Source organism: Rhagoletis zephyria, unplaced genomic scaffold (genome assembly GCF_001687245.7).
Source record: "Rhagoletis zephyria isolate East Lansing unplaced genomic scaffold, Rhagoletis_zephyria_1.1 Rzeph_scaffold_00435, whole genome shotgun sequence".
In the NCBI taxonomy this organism is placed as follows: Eukaryota; Metazoa; Arthropoda; class Insecta; order Diptera; family Tephritidae; genus Rhagoletis; species Rhagoletis zephyria.
Window position 1 is genome coordinate 199,347 of NW_016157519.1, and position 27,770 is coordinate 227,116.

At 38.2% G+C, this 27,770-nt stretch overlaps 1 protein-coding gene across 7 annotated transcripts in view; it reads left to right on the forward strand.

Annotated features, from left to right (window-relative positions):
* Nucleotides 1-25,949, forward strand: part of exp (expansion) — a 150,590-nt gene extending 124,641 nt beyond the window's left edge. For 6 of the 7 annotated variants that reach the window (XM_017611654.1, XM_017611655.1, XM_017611656.1 and 3 more), the window contains exons 5-11: nucleotides 4,127-4,199; nucleotides 7,839-8,006; nucleotides 10,387-10,585; nucleotides 11,830-12,191; nucleotides 15,947-16,031; nucleotides 16,193-16,600; nucleotides 25,391-25,557. In XM_017611654.1, coding sequence (XP_017467143.1) covers nucleotides 4,127-4,199; nucleotides 7,839-8,006; nucleotides 10,387-10,585; nucleotides 11,830-12,191; nucleotides 15,947-16,031; nucleotides 16,193-16,600; nucleotides 25,391-25,500 — 1,405 coding nt within the window. In that variant the 3' untranslated portion in view covers nucleotides 25,501-25,557. Of the gene's footprint in view, nucleotides 1-4,126; nucleotides 4,200-7,838; nucleotides 8,007-10,386; nucleotides 10,586-11,829; nucleotides 12,192-15,946; nucleotides 16,032-16,192; nucleotides 16,601-25,390; nucleotides 25,558-25,586 lie in introns of those variants that run through there. The other variant, XM_017611653.1, reaches the window with a different exon arrangement.
* Nucleotides 25,950-27,770: the final 1,821 nt, after the last annotated feature.

Genomic DNA, 27,770 nt, shown 5'->3' on the forward strand with positions numbered 1-27,770 from the left:
GCCTGCGCTACTTGCTTATAGCAACAAACCTTTAATAAAAAATTACTACCGTATTATATAGCATACAATATTGTATACATACATACATATATTGCGATATTGAAAGTGTTTGTAATGAGAAAGTTCACGCTACAGAAAAAGGTAATTGTGGTGTTTTATCTAAGTTGTATACCGGTAGCGCCCAATAAATCTCGATCAATTATTCTTTCGGTAGGAAAAAATGAAAATGTTTCACATTGATTTGATCCGTTTTAGTGATTAAAAAAGGGGAACAGATTTGTATGAGATTTCTTTTCGTATAAATATGCTCTAATTATCGAGAAGTACGCCTTCCAAATATATCCTATCAGAAGTATATAAAATGTGGATATCTTTAAAACAGGAGCAGCTAGGATTTCAATTTAAGTGGATTCTTAACCTTAAGATATCAACAAATACAACCCTGCTTTCAGATTTTGTCGACATTTTTATGCAACCTATCTTCGCTTCCTGCCCACCGTGCACTTATTCATTATTTATGTTATTAATTTTTTTTTGGTTAAAAATAATAATTATTATTGAGTTTTATTTTTTCGCTCAATGGAAATAATTATTATCAGATTTTTATTTCTTCGATTACAAATAATGATTATTTTATGATTTTTTTTCGCTCACTGATAATCATTATTTTTGAGTTTTATTTTTCCACTTAAAAATAATGATTATTTATAAAATTGAATTGGATATTGAAGACGCAACCTACTGAAGTTTTGACCTGAAAAGTTTGGGACTTATTCCTTTTATTAGGGTGCCGCTACCTCTGAAAAGGACACGTTGGAAATCACGCTGTATAGCCTATACGTTTTTTTTAATGAACGTGAAAAAATATAACTCAAAAATAATTATTATCATTGGGTGAAAAAATATAAATCGTAAAATAGTCATTATTTATGATTGAAAATATAAAAATCAAGTAATAATAATTTCCTTTAAGAGACAAAATTCATTAATATTGTTTTTAAACTTTATTGATTAAGCTCGTAAAATAAAAATTAATTTAAAATAATGATTATTTTTCGTTCCTATTTAAAACAAATTAATGTTTATATATAAAAAAAAATATTTTCTCGATGGTGCTCTTTTGACGCATTTAAGTTGCAGCTGACAGGATTTGAATTAGTCAAAGATGGAAAGACCAGCATGAAAAGCAAGACGAAGACGACCGATAGAATTTAAAATCGCAATCAGAGAGGTTGTCGTCTGCAGACGAATCGTTCGTTTTGCCTATCGTTCGTGATACAGAGTAAGGCCCTAAATTCAAAGAAAAAATTTGTATTTCAACTCAGAATTCCATGTTCCGCAAACAAATCGAATTTCAAGTCGATAGCATCAAAAACAATGAAGTTGATGGAAGTCGGCCAGAACGGGTATATGGCGGCTAAATGATGTGGGGCAACGAACCGAAAAAAAAAATCATTAAAAACCAAGAAATTGGTGTAAGTCAGTTAGATCGATTATAAGCGGCCTCGAACCTAACCAAATATGGAAGGTGAGAGCAGAACTTTATAAGACATATCTAAACCGAATTGCGGGCTGATATCTTCATATTTAGACTTTATGCCAAAACAATAAATTCTTTCACCAAAGTGCAATGTGCGCTTCGTGGCTGATTTCGGTTCTATAGCATCCGGTTTGCGGTTCTTTTGGAATGAATTTCAGTTCTTCTACTTATTTTTTTCAGTTATTCTGAGATTATTTTCTAGTTCTTATGGAACCGTATTTCGGGTCTTTAGGAGTCGAGTTTCGCTTCTTCCGGAACCGTTTTTTGGTTCTTTTGGAATCGAGTTTCGGTTCCGTTAGAAACGTTTTTTGGTTCCGGTTCATCGGTTCTGTATATCACTAGTTCGAAGGTCTTCCAATGAGCCTGCGTTAACATCCACAATTAAGAAAGAGACTTCTCCATTGCTTACAGTCGGTCCTCATATTGTGTAAATACGCTATTGGCTGGTGCTCAGTCGCACATTGTACCTGCTTATCTGTCTTAGAACCCCACTTGGTTTCCGGAAAAGTCCCGGCGGCCAATCAGGGGCTGTCATGAGCCTACAAACAAATTATTCCATATTTTAGGTCGAATTTGCAGCATTCACAAACTGGCATCCTTGTTTCTTCGAATTAAAGTAAAAAAAAATAAAAATAAATAAATACACAAACTTCTACATAGACTCAAGAGCAATGACCAATGACTCATGAAGCAAATAGTGCACTTTGTACCGCACATATGTACAACAGAAATAAACAAACAATTACATAAACAATGCTCGTAACAGCAAATGAAACAGCCATCAACAATCAAACAATAAAATAATCCACTTAAGAAACTTTCAAAATTTTCATCGACAAGCGAGCAAAAACTGCATTGCATACAGCTGCCTGCGACGCCAAGCCAAAGCTATTTCGAATGGTGCGACAACACTTGTGCATTTACCACTTGGCATACACAGCGCTTATGTTGCAACATTTTACAACACATTGCGGCTTTTGCGCAAAGCAACCAAATTGGAATGCGGTCCACTGCGGTACTAAATGGTACAAAATGGTTAAAAAATAATTAAATAAATTCAAAAATGCCAAATTTCATTTTGAGCTAAGACACATGCGACTTGACTTTTTGCACAAAATTTGCATACAAGCATTGATTGAGTGCCACCGCCAAACCGCCACCGACTGCTCAACTGCTGCGCGCGAATTTACGCCATGCGAATGATTAATGTGGCGTCGTCAACAACACAAAATGGCTAACAACGAAGGCGAAACGCAACTTCTTTGTGACTTTTTAGAAAATTTGCTTAAAAAAAATGGCGCGACATATGAGTCTCCATATATGTGTGACATGTGGTGGCTTATGTGCACATGTATGTGTGTGTTATCTTATTTTCATGCAAGTCAAAGGTTTGCACGTGCAATTAGATTAATCTCGCCGCCCAAAACAACTCATGAATGTGTGAGAAGGTGGCACGGCACGTTCTCCTTTTCGTACAGTGGGCGCGTTTATCTAATTTATTGCACATACATATGTATGTATGAATTCTGTTAATTGCAATTGACGTTGCGCGTAGTTTGGCTGTTGAGGGCGTGGTGCAACTGTAACACTTTATAGCATTGCGCGCTGCTTCTCTATGCATGCATTTGCAGGTTGACGCATTTGTGTATAATATTTGTTGCAATGCACACTTTATTATATACCAATTAGCCACAAGTGACGGCAATTTTTGGGGGTGTTTGGATTGACTTTTTGCCCCTATATTTTTATGAGTCATAGTGAAGGGACATGCGCATACACGTACTTACTTGCATATCTACTTCGTGTGTGTGTGTGTGTATGTATTTGTATCAGATAATTAAGCCTAGAAGCATTTGACAGCCAACACACATAGCTGTTGAATAACTCATAGTTCGTGTGTCAAAAATTAAGTAGTTCACGCACGTCACCACGGCGTATGAGTAATTTATTGAATTATTGTACCTTTATGGAAAAGCATAGCATTCGAGCATGTATGCTTCGACGTGTAATCGGGGTTATTACAGGCCGCTGCTCCATGAGAGCGCGCGCCAACAGAATGGGTCTATAGTAGGGATTCGCGCAGGATACCCGGGCGCACGGTGCTGATTTTAAATTTAGAAAATTCAGAGACGGAAACGAAAAACAAGCAAAAGAGCCATAGGCATAATATGTCAAATTTTTACGTATAATGAAAGTAGATTATTCGAAAAAAAAATTAGTGTATATTACTTAACATGATTCAATCATGAATCATGATTACTTAAAATTAATTGGAAATTCTTGTGAAGTTTATTTAGTGAAATATATAAGTACCCACGGGACCCGCGCCCATCTCAAGTCTACAGTCGAATGAAAGTGTTGTAGTAACCGCGATATAGAGCAAATCGAAAGTATAGAACATTAAATACATATGCCTTGCATTGGCTAAAAGAGGGCATGCACTTTAACCTAAATGAATCTTTATTTGCTGCTTTTATCAATGAACCTGCCAATAGTTGAAAAAAGAACTTATTTTACTTACTTGTTATCAAATTTTTAAGTTTGCATAATTTTTTCATTATTTATTTATTTTTTCTTTAATTGCAGCATCGGCTTATGTGGTTTCGATAATCCAATGCGCGATCAGAAGACCGATGAATATAAGCGGCATATAGGACAGGTGAGTAAAAATTTTTAATTTTTAGTATACTACTCACATAAATACATATAGAGTCCTATAAAGGATGGTCCATATAGTGGGTTTTTTTTATGAAAAAAATTTAAAATAAGAAAAAGTTTTCCAAGACCTTGGTGGCGGTTTCTGACTCTATCCCACTAATAGCTTGGTTTGCCTCAAGGGCCTAAATCTTCAATCCTTTCCGACAGCCTACAAAAAAGTCTAAAGACTTCCAATCGCAGCTCCAAGGTGGCCTATTGACCTTCTGAAACCAAAGATCATCCATGTCTTCAATTTCCGGCCGCAGTAGCAGCTTAGTTAGAGGAACGTACCAATCGAACCTCAAAAGAAAAGTTTTTTTTCTGGCAATGGCATCCCTCCCAGTGTACTTCTGCCATGAAAAAGCTGCTCATAATTTTTTTTTTATTCGGAGACGCCATATAACGCCAGGTCCCAGTGGCTCAGTGGCTTCGTCCTGAAAGCCGCATAGATGACAGAAGAATTTTGAGATTTTGTTTTGTTGTAAGATTTGTTGATATTTAGTTACCTTTAGTTACCTTTACATCTATCAAGTTCAGCTTTCCAACACAATCATAAAAAAAACAACCCACAAATCATCCGACTCGTCCCCAGGTAAGCGGTAGATCTAACACACCCATATCTCAAAACGTTCAGATGTTTTTTTTTGCTTACTTACTTCATTACGTCCGAACCGAAAAGGTTAATTTTGGATCCGACCATAAATATTACTCCCATAATGAATTTTATGGGACGTAATGTTTTAACTAATTTTACATAAAATAAACCGAATTTTCGATACTGCAAAGCCAGAAGTGTAACTTTATCAACTTCAGCCAATTTTATATTTTTCTACACGAAAGTCGAACGTTCGTAATATTCATAATTAGAAGATATGCCACCGAAATATGTAAGCGAAACTTTTCAAAACTTGATGTTTGATGCAAAAAATGCATCTAGATACTCTAGGAACATTTCTGCATCAAAAAGAAAATGTTTACAAAAATTTCCCGTAACGTCTTTTTTGCGCTTAGGTTATTAGGTTAGGTTAGCTTATTAGGTTATTACAAATGGAAATGTATATAGAAAAGTAATTTCTCAGATTTCCCAGGTAGGAGATTTTAAGCTTTTTATATTATTAAGCTTTATTTAAGCTTTTATTTTAAGCCTGAAATTCGCCTTTATGACTTCAAAATTCCTTTCAAGTAACTAGGGTACCCAAAAACATTATTTTTTTGGTCTATATATAAAAGTAATCCAATGTTAAAATTTTGTGATTCCGAATCTCTCATAAAATTAAATAAACAACACTTTTATATCAATTTTTAGCTTACATGTATCATTTCTTTTAGAGAAATAATTACATCATGTATCTGTTTTTTTTTTTTTTCTACTACATAAATAGTAGTAAATTACTCTTCTAAGCAATAGCCCTCAAACCCAGTTCGATGTAATATCTGTGTACCAAAATGACAAATGAACGGAATCTATTTGTTTTTTTTTTTCATTTTATTCCACCGATTACTGTTATTCATTACAGTGAATAAGCCAAGAGTTACTAAAAAAAAAAACCAGCAACCAATCAGCGATTGAGAAAAATTCACCGGGTCAAAGTGGTTGGCAAGAATAAATGAGCGCAATTGTGCTACTACAAAAGAACATTAATCAGAGGCTGGTTAGCAAATAAACATTAAATATATCTTTGGTGTAACAGCGCCTGAAAATAGAAAAGCGTGAATCATACGAAGTACAAAAATAAATACGAATTGAAAAAAAAAATCTGGGTTTAGGTGCGATAAAGTGAGTAAATTTGGCTGCAAATGTTCAATTTAGAGAACAAGTAATGTCCATTAGACAAAATCACTTCGCTGAATTTAATATTTATTGAACCATTGTTATGCGAGAACACAAAATCGCCACTTAACCTGATAAAGTAGTTGAATGAACAACACTAAAAAATAAATATAAAACTGATTTTTTTTTTCGTTTATTTGAAAGTAAACCGATATCAGTAATGTTTTTACAAAACACTGCTTGTTTACAAAACGAATGCTGAAAAATATTTTGTAAGGAGCCTTAATAGAATTCGGGGCGTTCCAAGGTGACGAGTCGGTCATTTTAACTTTTCTTTGCTCAAACTTTAACAATTAATTTGGCTTTAAAGAAAATTTTTAAAATTAAAAAAAAAAACTTTGGACAAGCTACATATATTTCGTTCAGAGGTGCACTTTTTGCTTTAAGGAAAATTTTTGAAATTAAAAAAAATGTTTGCTTTTGTCACTATTAAGAACACATACAGTGACTCCAAAAACTTGATTTTTTTAAATATTCGTAATATATTTCGGGCTAAATTTTTTTGTTATTTTTCTATAAAAATACTGTTCAAACTTTAATCAAAACCATATAAATCCCAGTGTGAAACTTTATACAAAATTTAGGAAAATTCAACAAATTTTCATCAAAATATCAACTTTTTAATCTGAATCTTTACAACATTTTAGGGTATGCCGTTTTATGGATGAAGTGCAAGTTTCAACCGGCTGAAAAATCGCGTTGATTTTTGAGGATTTTTTGTTGCAGTTTTTTATATAACAAGTGCAATTTACAAAAACAGATTTTGATTTTTTTAAATGTTGTTGCTAACAGTCTCCTGCACTTTATTTAAAAAAAGTGCAAAAGTCCCTCACCAAAAATAATTTTCAAAAATCAATGGATTTTTATTAAAAAAAAATAACAAAAAAAATTAGCACGAAAAATATTACGAATATTTAAAAAATTCAACACGTGGCCATTTGTTTGAGTCACTGCAGTTTGTGGGAAAAATATACACTACTGGCTTCATGTCAAAATTTATGTATTTTATTTTTGAGAAAAGGCCCTTATTTGAACATGGGAAACTTACGCATTTGTAAGTTACTTTAAAAAATGTACATATTTTACTGTGTAGGGCGAATGTATTTTTGAAATAACCTATCACTCTTTTAAGGTCCATGAATGGCCTTGACTGCTTGATCAAAAATTATTATATCAGAGAGAGTCGCACTGTGTCCGGCTGCGTTTCTAACAATAAGCGTAAAGAAAAATGGTGAAAAATAAATCGATAAAAATCGATTTCTAAAGAAGTATTCTACCTGTTTCACCATTGTCACAGATTTAAACACACTCTATGTAATTTTTTTTACCTGTGGTGTCGTCTTCGCTGGAATGGCCCGGCCCATATGTATGTACATAGGTTCATAGAATTATTGCCAAATTGTTGCTCACATTCGAGAAACAAAACCGCAGCTATTGCCTGAGGCTGCATAGCACCACGCTCTAGCGTAAATCGGCTAACACTTACATACATAGGTACATATGTATGTGCGTGTCGTTGGACTCGCGTTTTCTGTCCTCTGCGGATTTCGAGTTAATGGGGGTGTTGCGATATGTTATGCCAGCGGTGGCAATTATTAGATTACATACATATTAAAAAAAAAAAGCGTTTCCTTTTAAAAACAAAAATCGATAAAGAAAAATTATGTAGTTCACACAAATACAAAACTTAATCCTTTTTTAATTAACCTAACGAAATTCGAATAATAATATGCATTCTTATTTTCATTTTTCAATTCTCTAAATTTTCAGGGTGTTAAAATTAAAATGGATGATGCTGGTAATATACTCGTTCGTCGCTATGCCAAAAGTAATGTCTACATTAAGAGCACAGCGAGTAACCCCAACGAGGAGACATCCATTGGTGCAGACATACTCAAATTGCCAAATCAAGCATTGGAAAGTGAAAAAATAGTCAAAGTAAGTATTGCATTGTTTTGAACTTAAATTAGCAGAGTACCCGACGTTTTTCGGGGTGAAGAAATGACTGATTAAAAATCTTACTAATATGGGATGTGCCATGCCTCCTTGTACAAACTCATTTATATATACAGTGACGAGCAAAACTTTAACATGTTATAACACTTTTTATTTCAGCCACCGCTATCTATCCAAGTTCTAACGACTTTCATACTTATGTTGTATATTCTTATTGGTACACCTATACTCCCTCTCTCTTAACGATTTGAAGTCAATCCAACAACAATAATACAACCAGCAGACAAAAATGTAAATTAAGGCAAATGTTACAGTTTTGCACTCACTCTCAGTTTTGCATTTTACAGTTATCTTTTCCTTAGTTGGAAGTCAGATGACTTCTTCCTGTATTGTAATTTATTGACGAAGTGATCACTAGTAAATAATATAAGAATCAAAAACCATAAATGTAAATAATAGATTTACTGCGGAAAGGCGGGACCGCAGGAAAAGTGGTAAAAAATTGTGGAGTATGCTACTTGAAAATGTTAAGACTGAGAAAAAATATAGCCTAAAGCATTCCCAAGGACAAAGGAAGGCTGTCAAAAAATATTACGGTCCGATAACTTGTGAACTTAGCAGCAAGTCGCGATGCAGCCACTGTTTCAGAAGCGCTTAAGGTATTGAACTTTAATGCAAATCAGTAGACAGCGAGACGAAGAGTTGCCAAATTGAGCGCAAAGGATCATAAAAGAAGAAAAAGGCAAATTTGATCAAAATACATGTGTGAGTGTGGCGGCATTTTGCTGCATCGCACGAAAACCGGACCGTTGCCTATTGGGATATGTTAGGTATTTCAGAATGTAATAAAAAAACACATTTTTAAGGTGCAATTGAAGGTTATTTGGTCTGACAAGACTATATTAATCGCTTTCAATCAGATGGCCGGGAATGGTATTGGATCAAAGACCCAAATTAAGCCCATGCGTATTATGTAAGGTAAACTGTGAATATCAGTGGTCGATCAGTAATAGCTTGGGGTTGCATTTCAAAAATGTTCTTGGTCTGTTAGTCCGCATTACGCGTAAAGAACAGTATCTGTTCATATTTCAACAAAATTTGCTAGATATAGTCGAAAAAATGAGAGTTTCTGCTTAAAAATCACACAAAACACACTGCACATGTTCGCAAAGACTGCATACAAAAGCAAAAATTTGCTAATTTGAAATGACCTCCACAATCCGCGGACATAAATCTCATCGAGAATTTGCGAAAACAACTAAAAGTAAAGCTTAATAAGTATCCAAGTTCGTCCAATGGAGTACATGAGCTATGAAAGCAAACTAAGGATATATGGGAGGATATACCTCCAGAATTTTTACAGAGATGCAAATAAGGTATGCCAAATCGCATCCAGGAACTAAAAAAAGCAAAATGATACTGAACACTGTGTTAACAGCTCTTTTTTCGTAAAAATTGTCAAAAAGTTATTAAAAATATATAAGTGCAAAACTGTAACATATGCCTTAATTTACATTTTTGTCTGCTGGTTTTATTATTGTTGTTGGATTGACTTCAATTCGTTATGAGAGAGGAAGTACAGGTGTACCAATAAGAATATAAAAGAAAAGTATAAATGTCGTTAAAACATGGAAAGATAGCGATGGCTGAAGTAAAAGGTGTTACACCATGTTACAGTTTTGGCCGTCACTGTACGTACAAACTTACCTTTTCTATCACAAGTACTAGGTCTTCACCACATTTCAGAGTCATGCGATTTATGGTTTTCTGAATGTACAACGTCTATGGAAGGTGTCATGCCCACTTAAAAAAACTCATCGCCTTCTCGGTTATCCCATGATAAAAACATAGCAAGGTAGAACCGTTCTCTCAATTTGTCGGCCATGATTTTTTTTTGAAGTTTGCCAACATTTTAAAATCATATAAAAGTGAAAAAAAAAAATAAAAATTGTTCGAAATTGTTGTTGCTTGAGATTGAAAATGAAAATGTGTGTGTGAGTTTGTGAGTAAATTTAAAAATTAAATTGTTTGGAAACGTCAAGAATTTTAAAAGTGCCTCTCAGCGGTTATACCTTACTATATTTTTATCATGGGTTATCCTATATGCGCCCACTTTAGTAAAGTTACAGTTTTAAAAAAGTTAACTTCAGTTTTTTGTTTGAGAAGGTTTTCATACATATGTAAAATTTTAAAAATAAGCCTAGTATGGTAAACACTAGGGCATGGTTAGTAACCTAGGCGTTATTTGTGTTTCAGATTTTTAACAGATTATTTCATACATACATTTTTTGATGATAAGTAGGATTTTAAGCTTACTAATTTTCATAAACATTACAATATTTTTTCTTGTCTTCCCCACCAGTTATTCGATATGAAAAAGTTTCAATCAAATGTAAATCGTGAACTGCGACGCGCTTACCCCGATCGTCGACGCCTTGAGACACAATGCTTATCCGTAGTGGCCTTTGTCAAATCGGAGAATGATATACTAGATTGTCCCATCTGGGTGCTCATAGTAAATGTAGTCGCCATGGATATGTTGAAGAGCAAATTGCCACCAGGTAAGTGTATTGAAAGAAAAATAAAAATAGTTACAAATTAAATTATTAAATAGAAATACCAAGGAATATCTGACATGACCTAATGTATGTATAGATATAGATACATATAAAGCTGCAAATTATTATTGCAATAAAAACCATCCATTTTCCGCGCCCCTTGTTGAACAATTCATTTGTGAAGTGCTGCAAAATGTTAGTAAATGGTGTAATTTATTAGGTTTGGCTGCGCTTGCGCTTCATCGTCGTAGTGAGTTTATCTATCGCTGGCTAATGTCGTTGTAGTTAAATTGTTATAGTTGCATGAGGTTGAAAGTGCATGCATACATCTCATGCATCCGCACGAAGATCTCATTTTTGTTTGCATTGCGCCAGAGTAGCAGCCAATAAACCTGCTTACATACCCACATACCTGCATATGAATGTATGTATGCGATATTTCTATTTTTCATTTATATTTTAATATTTTTTTTTTTTAACTTCTTGCGTTTCACTCCCCATTTGCTCGACAAGCAGTTCAAGGTTGCTGCCGCTCTCAAGCGCTGTGGTGCGCCGTTTGTTGCACCAATGCTGTTGCGGCTGCAGGCTGGCCTTTCGCTTTTGCGCGCAGCTACGAGCACACTTCTGTAACTATAAACTTTTAATGCACCTACTTTACATACATACATACATACATACATACATATGTATGTGTTTATGTAAAAATGTCTGTGTGCTTATAAGAATGCAAAGCTACATTTTTTGCGGTAAATTTCAAATGCCAGCGAGCGAACATTTTCATTTCGCTTTTAAAATGTCAAAGTGTCAGCTTCTGGCTTCTGTATCGAGCAAGATAAAGGGCGGCAAATAAAGCAACACACAGATGGCATGCACGCCAACCGCATGCCACACGCACCACGAAACTATTGTCCCAAAGCATTTGTCTCATAAATCAAAAATCCATAAGTATGCGTAAGTGTATCCGTGCATCTACGCATCGAACGCATGTCAACGCATTCTAAATACATAGTCAATTGTAATGAAACAATAACAATGTGATAGCAGCAAAATAGCTGCAATAACCAATAGCATGCCAGCGCTGCGGCATAGTCTGCAAATTTACATATTTCTTGGTAGCAAAATCTACGGCGCACAATTGGCAGCAATAAATGATTTGTGTGTTTTCCAACAGCATCTAACATAACGAAATTCCACATTTTTCAGCTTGCTAAAATTTTATCGTTTTTTTTTTTTTTTTATCACTACAGTGCAACGTCCAGTTGTGGACATTAAGAATCGCCCAAGAATTCCCATACCCGATGAAGATCCTTACAGTGTGGCCGGCAATGGTAGTGGCGGCAGTTCGGGCAGCTCTGGTTTCGGTGCTGGCAGCAGTTCGGGCCATCATCAGCAGCAACAACAACAACAGTCAGCAGCTGGCATGGGCATTGGTTTGCATAGAGAGAATGGTGGCGTCGGCATCAATGGTGGAGCAGCTGTCGCCGGTCATGTGGCAGCCACACGTGAACAGTTGTTGTTGCAGACACAACAATTGGCACATAAGCGGAGCGAAAAGCCGCCAAAATTGCCGCCACGCGACAATATCTACGCACATGACATCATACCGAAGGTGAGTGTTGGCATAGGGAATGCCTGTGAAGTTGGCATACAAAATGACAAAAAAAAAATATTAAAAAAAAAACATATTTTTTATGTTTTTGCCAAATTCATGCAGCATACGACATGTCGCAAAACGCAAATAAAAAACTTTTCGGAGCAGCTTTTCAATAGTTCTTGAGTTCCAAAATACAAAATATCTGTAAAATTACGCTTAAAATATTTTTTTTAATAATAATATACATAAACTCCAAGTATCTTTTCTAGAAAAAAAAAGAAAAAAAAGTTTTGAAAAAGAACGCCTAAAATAATTTTTTTCAAACAAGTCGAAAAAATGTTTGAAAAAAAATTTAAATTAAAATTATTCTGGGTAGCTTTTGAACAGTTCTAGAGTTCCTCAAAAGAAAAAAACTCTGCTAAATTACGCAAAGAAAAATGTTTTCAAACGAGAAGAAAATGTATAAGTAAGTAAAAAAAAAGTCCCGCAAAATTTAGCCTAAAACTTTTTTTAAGTAGAAAATTAAAATGTTTGAAAAAAGTAAAAATAGTTCTGAGTAGCTCTTCAGTAGTACACAGTTCATGAAAAGGAGCAAAGAGTGCTGCAAAATTATGACATTTCTGAGGTGTTATTGAAAATATATTTTTCTTATAAGCTTACGGTTATATTTTATCATTTTTCGTTCTTAATCCCTACCTGTACCCTTTTCGTTCTAATGTAGAGGAAAATACGATTTCCGTGTGCAGTCTCCGTTCACTTCAAAAATTTTTAAAAATTTTAATTCTTCCAAATACTTTCTAAATACTTGCGCTGTCAAGAGAGTCACCCAATGCATGTAAAACATCAGTACTTTTGAGTTATTTAAGATGTCCAAATCTAATCGTTTGAAGACCATTCAATTCGTTTAAAGAAAGCAAATTTCTTTGCCTGCTACTAAATTTTCTTGCCACTCCATTTCAAGCAAACCAAAAATATATGTATGTACTTGCATATGAATTTCGCGATAAGCTTCAGTATTTATAACCAAACTAAAAAGTTTTTTTTTTCTTTTAAAAATTACAATGGGAACAATGGGCGAAGCATATTTCGATTGTGAAATCACAATTACAATTTATTATTCTTAGGTGAAGTGGCTTAGGCATGGCATAGTGTGAACCGGCAGCAACACCAACAACAACAAGGCGTGCATTGGTAGCTGTAATGCACTAACCGTGTTGCCTTGTGTTGCCTTGTGTTGATTGGTTTGAGTGTGTGCGCGCGCATGCGCAATAAATACAACATTCTTCGCATATTAATTACACGCGATATCAAGCGGCAATTGCAGTTATTTTGACATAATTCCAACTAACTATATTTATAAGCACACATTTATGTACCTAGTGGGTATGTATGTCGGTATATAAACTACATTTCATACTTACTGGTATGAATATGAAGAACAAGTTTTGCATTGATATGCATTACATTGGATTGGCGTTGCAAAGCGGTCTATCTGCGCTCATATTTTTTATTGCTTTGCAGTTGATCGACTCGGTGGGGCCCTTCTTCGCTTGAGGCGATTCAGTGGTTTGTTGAAATGCAACGAATTGCATTTTGTGCAATATGAAATATTTGTTGTTAAAATAAACGTACATTAGAGTTAATAGCTAAGTAGCGATATGCCAAAATCCCAAATAAATCAAACTTCTTTTTTTGGCGCCAAGCTCGCTGTAAATTAAAAAACGTTGATATAATCAGGTTAGGTCGCAATGAATTTCATTGCAAGTGATATGATGAGCGATATAAATAGGGAGGGCAAATCGCTTCCTTAAAAACGTTGGGTAAAAACATCAAGAAAATAGCACGTACCTCTTAAGTGGGTTAGGACAAGTCGAAGCAAGGTCAGGTGGCTGGAGGTGCGCGCGACAGAATCAACGTTCGATTCCTCCCATAGCGGTGCACCGCGATCTCCAAAGCGATCTAATGTGCGCGGCGCTGCGCCCTATATGGGAAGGCCTTTAATGTAGCTTAGTACTGCCAAGGGCGTTTTGTTCAAGATCGCAAATATATTAACAGTAGCACCACTCAAGTGAGCTCATCTGCGCCTAGCGTTACATTCACAGCGAATGTTTTCTGGCGCTTATTCGTGCAGCGCACAGGCATTTGTTTCTGAGAAATTAATTTTACTGAGGTGATAGCGAAGGGAGCAGTGTCCCGTGTAGTCCCCGGAGAGAGATTTGGGGCTCATCTCTGCCTAAATGCAATAGTATCTTTCAAGCTTCTTTTGAAGGAGATATAAATCGTTAGGCTTGTCTCTGCCCTAGACATTCCATCCAGTGCCGGTTGAACATTTCTTTCTACCCAGTTGTTTATGGTCCCTTTTATGCATGCTTTGTGAGCCCACAAAAGGAACCATAAAATACTGCGGTAGCTCCCTGTTTCGCTAGGGTCAGCCTCCTCATTGCCATCATGTCCCGGTACCTATCCTATTTGCAATATGGGGCCATTAGTGAATTTCATAAGGATCTTCATGTGACCCGCGATTTTCAGATCGGATCCAAGGCTCTGAGTGTATCAGCCGAACAGGTCTTTATAGCTGCTTTAATGCCAATGCAAACCATTCTAAGAAATTTACTTAGTTTAGTGCTTGCGGTTCTTTGTGTTGACTTAGTCCACCATTCTAAGGAAGCATAGGTTACTATTGGCTTTAGGACAGTGTTTAATGAAAGTAAGGCCCCATAGTTTACCAAAAAGATGTGAAGGCAAAGAAGGCCTTCATCGCCGTATTGATAACAGCGTCCAAATGAGCATTCCAGTTGAATATTTTATCAAGGGTTCCGCCAGATATCTAGCTTTTATTTCTGTGCCGCTCAAAGTCAGTTTTGTCGTAGATAATTTCGTCCCTCGAGTAAATGGAGCAATAATAGCTTTTGTAGGATTAATAGCACCGGCACACAAAAAAAAAATTGTGGTGTGTTCTTTTAACCAGACCCACCTACCGACATGTATTTCAACGCGCTAAATTCGAATCTTTGGTCCGTTTAACTCGTACACCCTCAAAATTCGAGTAAATTGGCATTTTTTCACAATTTTCGCAATTAACTCGAAATTTATGAGGTATACGAGTCAAACGAACCTCAGATACAGATTCATTGGGTCGAAATACATCTCGGTAGGTGGGTTTGGCTAAACATAGACATCACTTTATTTTTTATTTTTTTATTTTTTTTTTTCGAATAAGAAACGTCATTCCACCTCCTGGAGTGTGAGGTCGTTTCACGGAGTAGAGACAAGTGCAAGGATCATCTATGGCCAAGATAAGAGCACATACACTTTCTGCCTCCCTCTGAGGGCACAATACGCCAATTATCTCTACGTCTATTTATCTCTATGTGTGAAGCGACAAGTGTTTTTTTTTCTTTTAATTTTGACTACCCCCGAAAACAGAAGAAGGGCGTCGATTTACGATACACCTGTATTCCCCAAACTATAGAGCGGGTAGTAACTCTATCCAATGGCTGGATGCCATAAAGCCATGAACGAAGTATTGATGGAAATTTTTTGGACCACATATTTAGTTTATGATTTGTGGTTGAAATGAGACTCCGTCACCTTGTCTCCAGGTTCACCCCGACACTAAAACAATTGCCGGAATCCGCATTGCTTATGACGCAGAGTATTTTATACTTAAATAGATCATAATGAATGTAGCTTTAAGTAACATTGAGACAACTACATAAACTTTCAAGATTTTAAAGCGGACGATATACAATTCAATTTTCCTCTTTCAGCCTGATTACGATGATATCGATGTAGATACCAGAATCAAATTGTCTCGTGGCAAATCAGACAAAGGCAAAGACAATAATAAGTATGGTAAGTGATTGAAGAACACTCGATATTTGAAATGCATACATAACTAAAATAATTTCTATTCGTAATGCTTCTTTTAGTCCACAGAGATCACTGGCTTCGTACCAAATATTTCGATTAGGATAATTGACTATGTGATTGCTCACTTAATTTTCTCATTTCAGATGATCCCTACTACTGCGGCTTACGTGCACGCGTACCGAACTTCGTGAAATCGTCAAAATCCTCTAAGGAACATAAAGAGCACGGCACAAATGGCAGCATTGCCAACGGCACTATGAGCAACACTAACGGCAACTCCAATGGCAGCAACATGAATACGCTCAGCCAAAAGAAGAATTCCATGCTACACATGTCGATGACGGCGCCAAATTTGCAACATTCCATGCACGTGGCACCACCGCCACCACCACACATGCATCCTCATCACATTCAGCAACAGCAGTTAATGGCCGCAGCTGCGGCACATGCGGTACATCATCATCATCCAGCGGCGGCTACGATCGCACATCATCAGCATCATCTGCCACAGCATCCGATGTTTCAGACGCGCAGCTTTGAGAGCGGCATAGGTATTTATAGTAGTAGTAATAGTGGTTGTCAGCAGCAGTTGAACGCGGCCAATGCGAATTTTCTAATGGACCATCACAACAACAATAACAACAACAACAACAACAGCAAGAACCAATTGCATCCAGCACAGTCATCAACGTTACAAGCACATGCACAGTNGTGGTTGTCAGCAGCAGTTGAACGCGGCCAATGCGAATTTTCTAATGGACCATCACAACAACAATAACAACAACAACAACAGCAAGAACCAATTGCATCCAGCACAGTCATCAACGTTACAAGCACATGCACAGTCACAAGTACAAGTACAAGCACAACAACAACAACAGAAACAACTGCACAATGCACTGCCACAGCTGCTGTCTGCCGCCGCGGCGCCAGTGCGCATGGCGGCAGACTCAGCTCATGGCATGGACGGACACGAACAAATACTTAACAAGCACCACAACAATAAAAATAAAAACCATAACAGTAGCTTACAGTTTAAAGTAGAGCAGCAACATCAACAACAACAACAACAACAACATCGACAGCAGCAAGCGCTTCAACGCCACCATCATCACCATCATCAGCGCCACACTGAACAGCAACACAATCCCAGCCACCACAATCACCGTCATCATAGTCGCAATTGCGCGCGGCGACAGCTGCCAACTGACATGCACGCCTGCTATGCGCCACTTCCAGCGCCGCTCACGCCAACCAAATTTCACCTCACTGACTCAGACTATCCCGACCCTGACCTAGATTACATTGACGCTCAGTCGCCGCCGCCGCCGCTGCCCTTAACCGCGCATGCGCGCCCCAGTCGCTCACGCTTTCGTCGTATAAGCCGCGAATTGCAACAAACGCTCTCACCGCACCGCTTGCGCTCAAGTCGGTCACGACGCGACACAACCTGCGCGGTGGGCAGCAACTGCAACTGCGTTAGCTGTTATACCCTAGCGCCGCTTTTCGGCGTTGTTCAGCCAGCGCGGCCGCCGCGCAGTCTCAGCCAACAACAGTTGCGTTTGCATCAGCAACTAAGTGGCAGCTTAGCGGATATACCGCCGCCGCCTCCACCGCCGCCTTTGCCGTCAACGCAAATGCGTCCATCAAAGAACAACACTGGCCCTACGCCTAGCGCTGGTGTGGAAAATGCCGGTGGCAGCGCGGCAGTTGGTAGATGCGCCAACGCGAGCGGTTTGAATTTAGTGAAATGGTGCAGCGAAAGCGATATATCTTTGCTCAATCAGAGACACAAGCGCTATTTAGCACCCAGCGATACGTACACTTACGACGAAGGCTTCGGTGAGGCTGACGGCGAAGCAGATGATTTTTATGACGCGTATAGCGCGCGCAACACTGACTGTATTTATAAGCTTGAAAGTGATTACGCACCGCGCTACGCCAATGAGCTTGATTTCGATTGCGTGGACCTTACGCCACATTACAGCGCGCGCAAAGCTGAGCAACCGATGGTGGATGCAAATAACAATCACGCAAGTACTAAAATCAAAAGTTACAATGAGCACGCTATGCAAACGCGACAATACGCCGCACGCGACTACCATGACAATACAGACTGGGACGCGCCACATTTGGATCGCCACACACAGAGATTGCGGCAACTCTGTTCACCACCGCCGCCACAGCCGCCCACCGAGAACAACACCGCTGATGAATTTAGCGCAGGCGATCGCATAAATGCCAGTAGATTTAGAGAGGAATTTGTACACTCCCCCGCGCTGCTGCGTCAAAAATCGATTTCAATCGAAAGTTTCTTCGAGCAACCCAACGAGGAGGGTTCTCTCTACATGTATGGTGGTCGAAAGCGTATCGTTAAGTCCCCATCTACCACAAATCTTTATGATCGATTACGCGCGCGTAACAAAAGCAGCCTAGCGCCACTGACACCCGTAAATGAGAGGCACGCGCGCAATACAAGCGACGACAACGATGGCAACGAAAAGGCGCGCTTTCGAAATTTACAAGAAAGAGAACTGCTTTACTTTCAGCGACACAAGCTGGGGTTGGGAATGCCAGAAAAGAGTGGCATAAAAGCTCCAACAAAAACAACAGCCAGTACAACGTCACAAACAGCAGCTTTGTTAGAACAGCCAGCGCTGCCGCCACCTCGTTGGCGTCGTAAGAATAGTAGTAATTGCAGTGGCAGCACGACAACAATAACACCAGTTGCACAGCCAGCTGCCAGTGCAGCGAAGGCAACAACTAATGACGCTNAAATGGTGCAGCGAAAGCGATATATCTTTGCTCAATCAGAGACACAAGCGCTATTTAGCACCCAGCGATACGTACACTTACGACGAAGGCTTCGGTGAGGCTGACGGCGAAGCAGATGATTTTTATGACGCGTATAGCGCGCGCAACACTGACTGTATTTATAAGCTTGAAAGTGATTACGCACCGCGCTACGCCAATGAGCTTGATTTCGATTGCGTGGACCTTACGCCACATTACAGCGCGCGCAAAGCTGAGCAACCGATGGTGGATGCAAATAACAATCACGCAAGTACTAAAATCAAAAGTTACAATGAGCACGCTATGCAAACGCGACAATACGCCGCACGCGACTACCATGACAATACTGACTGGGACGCGCCACATTTGGACCGCCACACACAGAGATTGCGGCAACTGCGTTCACCACCGCCGCCACAGCCGCCCACCGAGAACAACACCGCTGATGAATTTAGCGCAGGCGATCGCATAAATGCCAGTAGATTTAGAGAGGAATTTGTACACTCCCCCGCGCTGCTGCGTCAAAAATCGATTTCAATCGAAAGTTTCTTCGAGCAACCCAACGAGGAGGGTTCTCTCTACATGTATGGTGGTCGAAAGCGTATCGTTAAGTCCCCATCTACCACAAATCTTTATGATCGATTACGCGCGCGTAACAAAAGCAGCCTAGCGCCACTGACACCCGTAAATGAGAGGCACGCGCGCAACACAAGCGACGACAACGATGGCAACGAAAAGGCGCGCTTTCGAAATTTACAAGAAAGAGAACTGCTTTACTTTCAGCGACACAAGCTGGGGTTGGGAATGCCAGAAAAGAGTGGCATAAAAGCTCCAACAAAAACAACAGCCAGTACAACGTCACAAACAGCAGCTTTGTTAGAACAGCCAGCGCTGCCGCCACCTCGTTGGCGTCGTAAGAATAGTAGTAATTGCAGTGGCAGCACGACAACAATAACACCAGTTGCACAGCCAGCTGCCAGTGCAGCGAAGGCAACAACTAATGACGCTCCACCGAGCGGCGGCAGCATTGTGGCAGCTACCAAAGCGGCCTTCGAAATGAAAGCGCAAAGTCAGAAACGTCAGCAGGCGCAAATGAAACAAAAGCTCGAAGTTGAGCTCAAACAATTGCAAAAACAAAAGCAACAGCAAAAGCACCAACAACACTTGAATAATTGCGAGAAGGCGGTGTCGAAAATGTCAAAGGATGCAGTGAAAGTGCAGCGCGTAACAAACGACACCAGCAATGCGCGAAGCAATGCTGCGTTAAAGAACACAAATACAACAACCACCGCAATAAAAAACTCGAGTTCGCTCCTTCAACTGCCTCTCACTGCAGTCGGCTATGGAGCAGCGACAAACCAACCGCAGGTACGATCGCAACAGCAAGGTCGTCTCAGCCGTGCGACTAGTCGTTTGGACGTTAGTGATATGGAATCGATTTATGGCTATTTGAAACCGCGTAAGCCACGCAGCTTAAGTCTCAAAAAAATTCAAATACTCGATTATTGATGATGGAAGATGAGACGCATATACATATGTATTTTTACGCTGCAGCCGAAAATAAAATTTATAAGGACATCGAAATATAAACAGTACTTTTGTACAATTTGAAAATCTTGACAACTTCGACCTGCACGGCACTGCACTGCGACCTGACTGCGTACAACCAACCAAACAGCCAACCGAGAATCGAATATAAACTGTGAACTAGAAATAACAGATTTCCAAATAGGTTTGACTTCAATCTCGACTACCAATGTTATGCCTTTATTTAATTTAGGGTTATGGTATTGTTTTTTGGGTTTTGGTAGATTTTGAATTTATAAATTTAAACCAGTTTTGGACATTTGAATAAGTCTTCGCGCAAACACGTGTCGAATCTTTCATTCGATAGGAATTTTTATACGAGACCCCACCGAATATTTATTATAAGAGAAAGGAAAAGTATTTTCTCGAAAAACTTAATATCTAGTTGATTAAGTTATTTGAGGTTGCACCGTCTGCTACCGTGCAAAGGCACGATTGAGAGAATACAAAGGTTGCGCCGATCTCGGACCGCTATTCCTCTCTTAACGAATTTGACAGAATCGTTGTTTGCATGACGTCACACTGGTGCAACTTGTTTACGTTTTNGCTGCATTAAAGAACACAAATGCAACAACCACCGCAATAAAAAACTCGAGTTCGCTCCTTCCACTGCCTCTCACTGCAGGCGGCTATGGAGCAGCGACAAACCAACCGCAGGTACGATCGCAACAGCAAGGTCGTCTCAGCCGTGCGACTAGTCGTTTGGACGTTAGTGATATGGAATCGATTTATGGCTATTTGAAACCGCGTAAGCCACGCAGCTTAAGTCTCAAAAAAATTCAAATACTCGACTATTGATGATGGAAGATGAGATACATATACATATGCATTTTTGCGGTGTAGCCGAAAATAAAATTTATACGGACATCGAAATATAAACAGTACTTTTGTACAATTTGAAAATCTTGACAACTTCGACCTGCACGGCACTGCACTGCGACCTGACTGCGTACAATCAACCAAACAGCCAACCGAGAATCGAATATAAACTGTGAACTAGAAATAACAGATTTCCAAATAGGTTTGACTTCATTCTCGACTACCAATGTTATACCTTTATTTAATTTAGGGTTATGGTATTGTTTTTTGGGTTTTGGTAGATTTTGAATTTATAAATTTAAACCAGTTTTGGACATTTGAATAAGCCTTCGCGCAAACACGTGTCGAATCTTTCATTCCACAGGAATTTTTATACGAAACCCCACCCAGTATTTATTATAAGAAAAAAACATTTTTTTATTTAGAGAAACATTCCAAAATTTGCCTAAAAGAAATCGCAAAGAGGCCTGAAAAAAATCCCGTAAAGCACATCAAAAATTCCGAGAAAGTTTCGAAAAGTATTTTCTCGAAAAATTTAATATCTAGTTGATTAAGTTATTTGTAAACACATGAGCTGAAAAATCGCGTTGTCATACACTGGCGGAAGCCATTTGTCTCTTTCGTTCCCTAAAAACTGAAAATGTTCGCTGAGTTCAGGTCGACTAGGCAATCTAAAAAGTACTTGTTGAAGAAGCGATTGCATATCTTGGCTGGGGCGGGACAGACAGTGACAGGGATAGTATTAAATACTCTCCAAGATAGAGCGATACTCGAAAAGTAGAGTGGTCCTCCCGTTATACTCGCTTTACACTACTTGTATAGATCCATAAGAACAGAATTCCTGTTGTCCGTGCTGATGTGGCCATCCGAATAACGCTTGTTCAACACCACAAGCGTAAGGTACTCTTTAGCAGCCGCGCTGAACGTCTTCGCGGTGCTTTCGGCCATCGATTGACGGTTAGAAAGTGAGGAAGCCCTGTACCACATGACTCCCATGGTCCCCTTAAGACAGGGTTTTTGCTCCTCCGTCAGTCGATTATGTGTGAAGATCCCAAGCTTTTTGTTGACTTTAGGGGCTGCCCTTCGGTCTGACGTAGAGCAAAACTTACCCTCAAGGTTTTTTGAGCATCCGGGTCCTGATTGAGGTAATTTTCCTTTGTTACTACCTTTTAAGGAGCGTTTCGTGGAGGAGTGGTCCTCTGCTTGTCCGTAGAGGATTGGATTTGGCATATGGGAACGGGTCGGGCGGACTTTCTATCAGGGGGTTTAGTCCTACCCGCTTCTGTAGAACATACCTTTCGCTCTGAGGGTTTTAAACTTTCCTCCAGCTTCGGTAGAAGTTCGAATCTTGTTTGGGCCGTGCAAGCTCTCTGGGCTCCGTCGACGCGGTTTCACATGCCAGACAAAACGGTTCAGATGGTCTGTTGTGTTGACCGAAAAAAAGTCATGCAGTGTCCGAAATGCACTTCTTTCAGAACGATCATAAAACATATCGCTCCATGACCCTAAAGCTTCGAGGGCAACATTATATAGCTACTAGTTTTATATAAATAACATACTTCACCTCTTACTCTACCAAAGGTCTCCCGCTCGTCCTACCCGACCTTCCAGTGTTAAGACTTTATCTGTTCAAGGCAAAACATCTTGGGTATGGAAAACCTTTGCGAGCAGATAATGGCGTCGGTGCAGATACCGAACCCACGTATGTACTTAAGAGTATTTTGTTAGCTAAAAATTCTGGTTTTGTAGTTTTTTCGAAGACGTAGTCTTATCCACTATACATATACTTATGTACTACTATAAACTAAAGAAGAATAATAAGAATTTAAAGGAAAAGCTGCTCATCATTACAACACAAAAACCGTCAGTTCAACCGAACAAGATCTTTAATCNGAGGCGCACATGAGATGAAAAATCGCGTTGTCGTACCACTGGCGGAAGCCATTTGTCTCCTTCCTTCCCTTAAAAACTGAGAATATTCGCTGAGTTCAGGTCGACTAAGCAATCTAAAAAGTACTTGTTGAAGGTGTGATTGCGCGTCTTGGCTAGGGCGGGATAGACAGTGACATGGATAGTATTAAATACTCTCCAAGATAGAGCGGTACTCGAAATGTAGAGCGGTCCTTCCATTATACTCGCTTTACACTCTTTACATAGATCCATAAGAACGGAATTGCTGTTGTCCGTGCTGATGTGGCCATCTTTAAGCATCCTCGCTGAAAGTCTTCGCGGTGCTGTTGGCCATCGATTAACGGTAGGAGAGTGAGGAAGCCCAGTACTACGCGAGGTGTCATCCAGAGATCGCTGTCTCTTGGAAGCCGTCGGTGGTTTGTCTTTCCCTCCTTTTTTGAGCCTCCGGGTTCTGATTGAGGTAATTTTCCTATGCTACTACCTTTTAAGGAGCGTTTCGTGCAGGAGTGGTCCTCTGCTTGTCCGTAGAGGACTTGGATTCGGCATATGGGGACGGGCCGGGTGGACTTTCTCTCAGGGGGTTTAGTCCTACCGGCTTCCGCAGAACATAGCTGTCGCTCTGAGGACTTTAACCTTTCCTCCAGCTTCTGTAGAAGTCCAAATCTGTCGGCACAGTTCCCGAGAAGGTAGGGATTTTGGACTTTTTCCCGGTGTAAAGCGGCGCAGCTACCCGTGTTATTAAGTATCATTTCTGTCATTAAAAGAGTCGAAAACTTTCATCAAAAGTGTCTTTTAAACAGACACTCAGGAAAGATGGAGTTTGAACAGGGTCAGTCGAACTAAATCGAGAGCTCGTCTAAAAAATTTTGTTTGAATTCCGCATGCCTGACACAACGGTTCTGGATAAAAAGCAGTTGAGCCCAAGTATTACAGTATCCAGCGCGAAATTTTGCATACGTTTTACGAGTTTCCTTGCCGCAACAGATGGTAGTTGAACTTCCATCACGGCGTTCATATGTCCAAAGCTTGTGGAAGATTTAGACAAATCACCTATGAATGGCGTTATGGCGAATTGAGTTCTGTAGATGTTAGAAATTGGGTATTCCTCAAGAGTACGGCTCAATTTCTAGCAAATGTCTGCAGTGCTGGTCCCTTCTGGGCCTCATTATCTGTCATCTTAGGGAGTCATCTAGCGGTTGTCCGCAGAGCAGTGTTCTGACAAGTCGCTCCGAGTCAAAGTTGTTAGCGAGTTAAAAGCCTCGTTTCTGTCAAACGTTACGCTCAAAATTTTTAATAGAAATTGCTGTGTTATTAACCCCACTGTCAAATGTCAGTCTGACTACCTTTGGTACACGTCGTGAATAGTAGCAAAACTTAACATCCACTTCTTTCAGAACGATCATAAAAAACGTATCGCTTCATGGCTCTAAAGCATCGAGGGCTACATAAAACTAGTTTTAAATAAATAACATACTTCACTTCTTACTCTACCAAAGGTCTCCCGCTCGTCCTACCCGACCTTCCAATCTTTGGTATGGAAAACCTTTGCGAGCAGATAATGTCGACGGTGCAGATACCGAACCCACGTATGTACTTAAGAGTATTTTGTCAGCTAAAAATTCTGGTTTTGTAGCCTTTTCGAAGACGTAGTCTTATCCACTTTACATATACTTATGTACTACTATAAACTAAAAAATAAAAATAAGAATTTAAGGAAAAAGCTTCGCATCATTACAACACAAAAACCGTCAGTTCAACCGAACAAGATCTTTAATCCCATATTCGTTGACGTATTGTATATAATCTTGTAAATATGTTTCAGATAAAGTATACATAAGTAATATTAGTTTTTTTTAGCCTAACCGCGTAAAATATTTGCTTTTAAGCAGGCGTATGAAATTAAAGTAAAAAGTATTACGAGTTTTATTTAAAAAATAATAATGTTATTGTTTTGCGGACCTGGACCGGGACNAGCCTAACCGCGTAAAATATTTGCTTTTAAGCAGGCGTATGAAATTAAAATAATAAGTATTACGAATTTTATTTAAAAAATAATAATGTTATTGTTTTGCGGACCTGGACCGGGACCTGGACATTTGTATTGTAGTTAGACATATCCTTAAATAAAAGCGTTGTATAACTGCTATGCTTTCACCTACACCTCCCTCACCATTATTGTCCTATGTTAAATGCCAGTCTTGGTATGTATTAATTTTTATTCACTCTTTCAGATGCCGATTTAGTTGAATCACCATATAATCACATCTATGGTCGCTTGCCACTGCCAACGCGTGGCTATGTGCCCACACCCCGCACCATGTACATTGGGGAATGGGATTGAAGAGGAAATGGATTGGTGGTGAATGGGAAGGAGATCGGAAATAACGGCACATGCAAATATATGTATGCATAANCCGCACCATGTACATTGGGGAATGGGATTGAAGAGGAAATGGAATGGTGGTGGATGGGAAGGAGATCGGAAATAACGGCACATGCAAATATATGTATGCATAAATATGTAACTGTATACATATGTTAACGCTATATTCTTATTGCATAAGTGTTTATATACATACATAGATACCTACATATATATTCGTATTAGATTATGCTATATGTATGCAAACATTATTAACTAATTATAAGCGAAAGAAAATTTAGTGCTTGCATAGTTTAAAGAATTCAAAAAGGTATAAGTATAAATAAAATAAATAAACAAAGTATTTAAAAACCATATGTATGTATGTTTTTAAAATATACATGCAAACATTTGCATAGCTCTAAGAACAAAAAATATTTTAAAAAATTGGCCTTGAAAACATTATATCGCTAGCTTAGAGTGAAAAGTTGCTAATTCCACTTTTTATGAAAACTCATATTTTGATATAGGAGGCTAAAGAAACTGAATACGCATCGTTTCGAAAATTATAAAGGTATTTGTTTTATTTTGTCCTCTTCATAAGCAACAAAAGGAAAATTTGCTAAGTCCAAAAGAAGTACCACAAATCCGATAAGGCCAAAATAATACGACATCTTTTAATAAATATCGAATCCTTCTGATTCTTATGGAGTTTTGCTTTTCTTTAAACGCGCAAAATGTTTGATTCAAAGTCTTGCGAAATAGTTAAAGAAAATGGCTATAGGAAGATTTTTTCCTCTCCTGTAAAATTTTTAAAATGGGACTTAGCAACTTTTCTTTCTAAGCTAGCGATATGTATGTATGTACATATATATGTGTATTAGGGTGCATCACTCCCCATACAAGAAAAAATCGCTACTATTTTTCTATCAGAATTATAAAATCTATTACATTTTAAGACTTACGCCAAAATATTTCACAAGAATATTAAGATTTACGTAAGCTGGGCCTATTTGAAAATACCTCCAGAAATCTCATTACTTTCATTCTATTGATAAAAAGTTCACACATTTTTGTGCAGACCTTTGAAGCTTGAACTCTTCAATAATCAGAAATGATTTTTTGGAATAAATAATTTTAAAAACTAATTTTATTAAAAAACTCGATTTTCGTGCCTCTTTTCAAATCGATTCAGCTTACGTAAATCTTAATATTTTTCCAAAATAATTTGACGGAAATTTTTCGGAAAATCCCGCTTTTTTCCATGGTGGGGCACCCTAATGTACATATCACTTTTAAAAATACACACAGAATATTTATGACTTGATCATAATTTTGATATTTACAAATATTTTAGATACTTATGCACTTAATTTACGCGGTTCTACTCTTTGTACGCATCTTCTTGTAATTTTTTATACATTTTAACCAAAAATTTTCATCAAAATTTGTAACATAACATCCAGGAAGTATGCCAAGAAAATTTGCAGCGATATGTGAAAAACTTTTTCTTTAAACCTTTGCTGACAAGATTTCATAGTCGCATTTTTTTCTCAAGCTGGTTTAAACCCATTCGGAAATTTAATACTATGCTCAAATAGTCAACTAAATCACCTAAATTTAGGCACACACAAATCAAGCTTTCGATTTTGATAATGACGCCAAATAGAATTGGCTTAGCCAATTAGCAGTTATAATTTTTTTAATTTTGGCATTAAAATATTTTTATGCATAATTAAAATTTTTGCTTCTAAAAGTTTATTTAAGGTCTAATTTGTATTAAAAATTTGCTAAATTTTTTCTATGCTGCGTTTGGAGCCAGATTTTTTTCACTTCTTTTGATGGAAAACAACTCTAATGCCAGATTTTCACTTGGCCACTTCCACTGAATTAACGAAAATGACAGAAAAAAACAATTTCAAAATTACATTGGAAAACACATTATATGAGTTTACTTATTAATTTGATTTCAACTACATATACTCCATCGACAAGAAAGAGAACCAACACGATATATGCTTCCGACTTACTTACTTTATCTTTTAAGAGTTAATACCCAAATTTTCTATTAAAAATTTTGTAATTTAGTGCCCAATGGCATTCATGGCAACATGTATTCGCCTCATTTGTTACAGCCGGCAATCAAGATTACCTTTCTGTAATTTACTTAAATGCGAAACAAGTCTAATGCCGAATTTCCACTAGGCACTGAATAACAAAAATTACAAAACAAATTATTCCATTTCTAA